Source organism: Nanorana parkeri, unplaced genomic scaffold (assembly GCF_000935625.1).
Source record: "Nanorana parkeri isolate BGI_ZX_2015 unplaced genomic scaffold, ASM93562v1 scaffold679, whole genome shotgun sequence".
Taxonomy (NCBI): domain Eukaryota; kingdom Metazoa; phylum Chordata; class Amphibia; order Anura; family Dicroglossidae; genus Nanorana; species Nanorana parkeri.
Window position 1 is genome coordinate 207,859 of NW_017306947.1, and position 8,059 is coordinate 215,917.

Here is an 8,059-nt window from a genome sequence, read left to right on the forward strand (position 1 = left end):
CCTTGTTTTTGATGGCTGCACCCATGTATTTGTACAAACTATACACAAAAACAAGGTTTTTAAAACATAAATACTTATTGGTAAGGTTCGGTTCACATCCGTGCGTTCCGTGAACACGTGCCAAAGCAAGCTTTTTGTGCATGTTTGCGAAAACACAACAAAACACACAACCTGATTGCGGTGCCATTAAAAACGCAGAGCGCACGTCACATAAAATACTACTTTCTTGCCGTGTTTGTCACGCATATATGAACCCAGTGAAATCGATGGGAACCCAGCAACTGCCACGTGCAGGGGTGAATGGGGCCTAAGATGATTTACATTACTGCCTCAAGCCCAAAACATTTTTTTTAGTTTTAAGTAGATTGGGGAAAAATTGGGGGAAAAGTTTGTTTCTGTCATAGTCACCAGTCATCAGTTTAAAATTCTGTGTAACAATTTTCAGAAATACCATTTATTATATTATTGTAGAACTGGAGTTGTCAACATATTCAAAGAGAACTATGGGGTAAGTGTTGTTCCCCATAGTTCTCCTCCCATGACCCAAAGCTCAGTACATCGCGGACTATTGCCCGGGATATACTGAGAGAGCCGCAGCCGGGACAGATCCGGCAATACTGTTGAGATCCACCCAGCTGCGTGAGTGACAGCTGGCTCTGCCTATCTAGCGGCAGAGCCAGCTGTGCCCGCCCTTTCCCCCATTCGTTCCTCCACTCAGCGCTGGAAGAACCGAGCGGGGAGGTGGGAATCGGGAAGTGAGCAGATTGGTGGATGTTTCTGCTTACTTCTTGATCAATGGAGCCGACCTGTGACAGTTTCTTTGTCACAGGTCGGCTCTAACTATGAAGTTGAGTGGAAATCACTTGCCTCATAGTTCTCCTTTATGGACCATTTTTTTCTGCATATTTGGGACCATTTTTAACCACTTGAGTACCAGGCTGTATTACCCCTTCATTACCAGGCTATTTTTCAGTTTTTAGTTCTGTGATAGTTTGACAATTACTCAGAGCAACAGTGTACCCAAATTTGATATCATATTTTGAGACAAATACAGTTTTCTTTTGGTAGTATCATATAACAACTGCTTTTTTTTATATTTATATATAATTTTGAAAAAATTACCAGTATCCCTTCCTTTCTGTTAAAATAAAAATGCCAGGACAGTGGGAACACCTCTTTTGGTAAGTAGACACCCCAAGGTGATCTAATTTTTTTCCTACAATATTTTGGAAATTAAGAAATATGCTGGTAATAAAGAATTTATTAAAAAAAAAAAAATATTCTGGTATTGAGGGGGTTAAACATAGAGCTTCGTAATGGTACACTAGATACAGCATACAGGTCAGACACAGAGGGAGGTCATGGTGAAGGGGTTAATGTACAGATCACATACAATGGGAGGATCGAGGTGAGGGGGTTAATGTGCAGGATAAGGGAGTTGAAGAGATAGTATACAGGTCACTGAAGAGACAAGCTGGAGAGAAGATGTATAGGAGGGGGTGTGGTTGTGAAAGGGTTTACCTTTTCTCGAATCTGTTGCTGCCAATGATCTCTATTGTGTTCAGGAGCAAATGAATGACTCATTCATTCACTAGTTCCTCTTTCCTCCCCTTCCTCAGTTGTAAGAGGAAAGGGAGGACTCAAAGATGTAAACACTACACTGTTTACATCTTTGAGTGCTGTGATTGGTCTCTCTATGGTCAATCACTACAATCTTGGATTGACATTTAAAAATGGCACAGCAGAAATAGGCGCCCACTACTTTATTGTTTCAATACATAAGGCGGAAGAACAGAGGTTAAAAGATACTTGTCATGATGAAAATATTTGGATTGCCATTCATCCTTTTTAAGAATGCAAGTTGTTTGGCTGTCTCTGGCTTTATTGCTTTCTGAGTAATTGACCAAGAACAACTTGCAGTAAGTGAAGTCAGAACATTTCATTCACATTACTTGTTCAATCATTGATAATAAAGGTATGAACCCACCAGATCGGCATGACAGTTATTTTATAAGGCGGTCAAGAATGGTAGCCTACATATTTCATCTTATGACAGGTTTCATTTACCTGGTAGTAATGACAATAATACGGTGTCACATTTACTCACAGGTCTGACAATACTCTTCTCCCTCTCCCCAGCATGATCCATTTGTTCTTGAAGGTAGCAATTCACATCTGCTTGAGCATGGTGGACCTATAAAAACAAACAGTGATACAAATCTTCATCAACCATCCTCCCTTAATATAAATTGGTAGATTAGCTGAACCAGAAGGAGAAGGAAAATCATATAACTATGTCTTGTTATCAGGCTGAACTGAAACACAGAACTCCAACAGAAAAACAGTATATCGTTTTACAATGAAGAGTTGTTGAAATAGCTAAATGCAACCAATTATAACTTTTACCTTTGCTGCTTCCACTTAAGAGCAAATGACATACAGTAATATGTATGACACAAAAATAAAATTTTCTGTGTCGAAACCTTAATATCACATCATGCTAGCAGACTGCATCATTAACAAAGTAAACAGTGAAAAAGGAGGAGCTCTTTTGGTAACATAGTAGCTAGCTTTTCTCTGGTTCAGCTTAGCTCAGCTCATGATATGTTATTCAGTGGCCACAATGCCACCAATATCTCTGCATTTTTTTTAGTAAAAACTGGAGTTGTTTCCACTCAGAAACCAACAAGATTCAAACCAGCCCTGAAAGTGTGAATGTGATGGTAGTTGTGGGGAAATAATTCCAGTTCAAAGGTTGCCCACACACCTTACGATAATCGTATGATAATCGCGGGAAATACCGCGATCGTACGATTATCGTAAGGTGTGTGGAAGCCGTGCGACCTCTACTACTGTAAGGTCGCACGACTTTTAACTTACGAACATGTTCGAAAACCCGCCGAGCATCGCACGATGTTCGGCGGGTGTGTAGCATGTTCGTGCGATAAAAGCCGAACGGGCCGGTGTGCGCAAGCGCACACTGCCCGTTCGGCATTGCGGTCATCGGAAACCCGCCCCCCAGGGGGGCCTGGCTTGCGATCATCGCAAGTATGATCTGCCTGTCCAAGATAGGCAGATCGTACGTTTTTTTAAGTACCTTACAACCATCGCAAGACAAAAGTCTTGCGATGGTTGTAAGGTGTGTGCCCAGCATAAGTAAGACTACATTGATACATCAGGTTCCAAATCTGTTCCCAAACATTACACAGCCGTGCACATGGGTAAGCATATGAATGCTCCTCGATCCAACCATAAACAAGAAATTTGTGAGAACGACCTCTGATGACTCTAGGCACGGGATACATGCAAGAACTATTTTTTATGTGCATCTTTCTTCTATATTGAAGTCTGAACTGTGGAGAATCGTTTTATATTATATGATACACGTTGCTATATTATTATTTGTTATAAATGGCTATCAACTGTTTTGAACTGTTACACATTTCCAGCGCGGTGCATTCATTTTGAGATTATTAACACACTGTGGTTTAGCACGGCAGCAGGATATATTCATTCATTCTATACTTTTTTAGTTTTAGGTGTAGTTTTATCCGGATGGCACGGAAAAATTACTTATAAACAGTCACTATTACTGCTTGATCATTTAATTATTTTTTTTACATTTTTGATTGTTATTAGGCTGCTCCAAACCTAGGAACAGCCAATAATAACCTTAGTGACACTGATTTCTGACATGCTGATTCTGCAGCATTTAAGGGTCAGATGTCACTAAAGACTTCTGATCGTTCCTAGAACGATTAGAAGTCTGATACAATGTTTCAAAATTTTGCTACGAGTGTCCATGCTTCATAGAAACTTGTAGCAAAATAAAGCCAGTACACAGGCTCTGTACAGAGCTGTCAAAACAGATCACGATCTGTACAGAGCTGTTAAAACAGATCGTGATCTGTACAGAGCTGTCAAACTTGTGATAGCAAAGTGGTTCACACCACTCTGTTATCACTGCCAGATACTTGATCGCTGACACTGATCAGGCATCTGTAAAAGCTTAATTCTTTCATTAATGGATGCCTCAATACTGAGGCATCTATTAATGAACTGTAACCGCTGATTCACAGTGGTTACCGGCTTTTGACAGCTCCAAATAGCTGATCACATACAGTGTACATGAAAAGACATCCATCCTCCGAGGACACTAGTAAACACACAATGATGCAAGTGGGAGAGGTTATACCTGCCGGTGTTCAATTTCCCCTAAAGGCAGCAGTATAACCCAATTATCTCTGATTTACATCTGATCCCCTTTCCCTTACTGAACGATAAAGAAAAAAGTTTTGACTGTTTAGCACAAGCAACTCAAGTACAGCTAAGCAGCTGCTATCTATTTTACCCACTAATATAAGTGCCGTGCTGTCCTTAAATGGTGTGCTAATGATATGTGATCAGTGAAAATTCAAATATGAAAATGTGTCCACTTCAAAATTAAACAAAGCATGTACAGTATGTGTCAATAAACACCACAGTTTATGTTCAACAAACTATGTACTATGTAACTATGAATTACCTTTAAACAATTGACTACAAATAAACAGTCAATTGTTAATCAATAAACAATTAGATTCCCAATTACAACGTGAAATAAAAAACAAAGTCTGTGGGAGTTCATCTGAGTGAAACCATCCAAATGATGATTGGAAAATTCAGATGCATGATTCAGTCTTTGCTCCTCCACCGTCGTGGACACATGAAATTCTGCTCACCTTGGATGCTAGACATCACACAAGGTCTAATTGCGCTGTTCCCCCTTATGCTATATTAGCCATGTGGGGATCTACCCTCATAAAAGTGCACTCATGGAAGTTCTCATATCCCTCTCATATCCGTCTTTGTCCTCTAAGGATCCCAATGGTATGGGGGATCACAAACTTGTGACATAGTGTGGAAGAGGTGAGACTGGAGCTCGGCGTATTCCTTGTGGCTGATCCAGCAGTGTTCCTGTCTGCATTACCATATTACTTTGTGAATACATTGGCTGTCCTGTGTTTTTATGTAAGTAGCTTTTAATAAAAGCTTTATTTTAATTAGTACAGAAAGAACTATGGTCTGTATGCTTTTTTTTATTTGGGGATCCTTGGGGTACGTACAAAGAGAGATACGGGAATTTCCATAAGTGGATTCTTATGAGGGTAGATCACCATCTGGCTAATATAACATAATGGGGAACAGCATGATTAGACCTTGTGTGATGGTCTAACATCCAAGGTGAGCATTTCACTGAGGGGGTTATTTACTAAGCTGCCAAAGCCAGCCGAGTAAATAACCAACTCGAGGTGAAGGGAACTGAATGGCATTCGGCTATTCACTTGAGTCCTGTACAGCTGAAAACAGCTGTACATTGGCTGCCTTCGGCTCCCTTCACTTCACCATGGTTCAGCCAAACAGTTCGGCTCAGCCGAAGAACACTTTTGTCTAAGTTTATCCAACATCTGGATCGGCTGAGTCGAGCGTTCGTCAGTTCATTCACTACTGTTCACCCTTATTCTCATAGAGATGCCGAGCAGCATTCGGCTCAGTTATTATGCTCGCTAGCCCGGAGGTAGCGAGCAGAATAAAAGAAAATGTAAACAAAAGCAAAACAAATTAAAAAGACACGCAAGGTTCCCCTCCTAAACAATCGGGGACCCCCTCCCCCCCAAAGTTAAAAGAAAAAAAAATGCGTGGGGGTTTCCCCAAAAGTCATACAAGGCCCTTTAGGTCTGGTAGAAATTTAGCAATTTTAAGGTGGAACCCCACTGCCAAAAAATGGTTAAACAAAAGTGGGGTCCCCCCTAAAATTCCCAACCGGCACCTAATCCGGGCACAGGCCAGGCAGGGCAGGAAAGGGGGCACCCAGATGCTGCCCCCCCTTGTAAATGAGTAATGGTACAAAAATGTAAATAAAGAGACTTTTAGAAAAAATCCTTTAATTGAGGGGAAAAAAAAAACACACACACACCAAAAGTCTTTGACAATTACTTTAATTAAAAAAAAAAAGAAAAAAAACGCAAAGTGCAAAGCTTAATCACGTCATCCAGCGATGTCCACGCCACCACTCGTTGAAATAAAAAAAATCCCGACGCACGCCAACCCGACCGCATTCTATGAACTCCCGCGGCAAAATGAACGAACTCCTGCAGCCAAAGGATTCGCCAAAGGTTGGGCTTAATCCTTCGGCTCTTTAGTGAATAACCCCCTGAGTGTCCACGTGGTGGTAATAAGACGGTGGAGGAGCAAAGACTAAATCACATGTGTATGAATTTTCAAATCATTTGGATGGTTTCACTCATATGAACTTTTATGGACATTGTTTTTTAATTCACATTGTGATTGGAAAACCTATTGTTTATTGATTTCTCACTGTTTATTTGAATCAATTGTTTAAGTGCATTTCATAGAGTACATAGTTTGAAAAACATAAACTTTGGTGTTTATTGACACATACATGTTTTGTTTAATTTTAAAGTGGACACATTGTCACATTAGAATTTTCACTGATCACATATTATTAGTACACCATTTAAGGACAGCGCGGCAACAAGTTGTTGTTTTTTTTACCCGCTAATATAATTTTAACATTAAATTAAAAAAATTAAAAAAAGGTACAGTTTTTGTTCACTGGCTTTTTGAGGTTCTAATCCTCCGACACGAGTGTAAAAAAATAAAAAGATATCGCCTACAAAACCAGATCAATTTATCTCATCCACTGTACCCAACAAGATTTCAGTTTACTGCAGACATATTTGTTAAATAAACTCTATAACTGGGAGGAGGGAGGGGGCAAACTGCTGTGAATGAACCTGCCTCTAGGTGCCTAAACGTAATGCCTCCTTCCCACTGACAGTCTCTTTAAACATGAATTCTGGTTGGCTGTCATGGGTAACACATTTTACTTTGCTTTTAGCCCTAATAAGCCTGCATATGTTCAGTACATGCTCTCTCATTAAGCTCAACCCTATTCTAGACCCAGCTTTCTCACATTTTCGGATGTCAGGATGTAGAACCATGACACTTTTCAAGGAATTGCTATGGCTCAGGATATCATTCCATAGGATGGTTGTATGAAAGCACAGCTGTGTGTTATTCTCCATGATTACTCCACCATTCAGGATCTCTGTGAAGATACGAAACAAAATTATTATTATTATTATTTATTTATGTATATAGCACCATACAATCCCATGACGCGCAACAGATATAATAAGGTTAACAAGGAAGGGTTCTACGGGTAAAAAAATACATGGAATGTGTCAGGGCAGATGGTAACTGTCAAAGAACTTGGTGTGACTAAATTGGGTGTGAATGAGAGTGGGTGGCATAAGAGGTATGATGAGATTGCACTATGTAATTAGAACAGGATGGATGCAGAAGCTTTCACACCTCCATCATGTTCTCGGACAATCAACTTCTGCATTGAGACATTCTATGGTGACTGGAACAAGGTGACCAAGTTAGCCTTGTGGCTATAAAAGCGGAGGTAGGTTCCTGAACTGAAGAAGTTACCTTGATAAGCAGCAAAACGTCTTTAATAATATAAAATAACTGACTATCTACTACCATCTATATCATGACCCGGAGAAATGAGAACCTTCACAGATTCCCTGAGAACTGCTACAAGTACTTGTGGCAAGGGCAAATGTTTATCTCTCTGTAGCATTATCACAGTCAGAGGTGTATTTTGACGTTGACTGTCCATGCACTTGCATCTAAACCTGCCCCCTATTTGGCCAGCAAATCAGTCAGCTTTGCATTGTGCTTGTGTGTCCACCAAAATAAGTTGCTAACACTGCAGTGTGAAAATAGCAGATCCTTTGGGTGTCTGTAAAAAAGTGTATATTTTTTTCTCTGTCCTTACTTACTGCTACAAACTGTCCCCACACAAATGACTATGAACACTATTGGGTTGATTAACTAAAGGTAAATAGGCTATTTATTTTGCGGGGGAATTTTGACTTTGTAAGAGAATTTACCTGTAGCTTAGGGAATTAGATGAAACTGTGCTGACTTTAAACATCCAATTCATATGCAAAAATAAATAAAATGTAACATATATATATATATA

At 39.9% G+C, this 8,059-nt stretch overlaps 1 protein-coding gene across 1 annotated transcript in view; it reads right to left on the minus strand.

Moving 5' to 3' along the window:
• ERBB2 (erb-b2 receptor tyrosine kinase 2) overlaps positions 1 to 8,059 on the minus strand; it is a 138,358-nt gene that overhangs the window by 44,896 nt on the left and 85,403 nt on the right. The window contains exon 5 of the mRNA XM_018563598.1: positions 2,108 to 2,194. Coding sequence (XP_018419100.1) covers positions 2,108 to 2,194 — 87 coding nt within the window. The remainder of the gene's footprint in view (positions 1 to 2,107; positions 2,195 to 8,059) is intronic.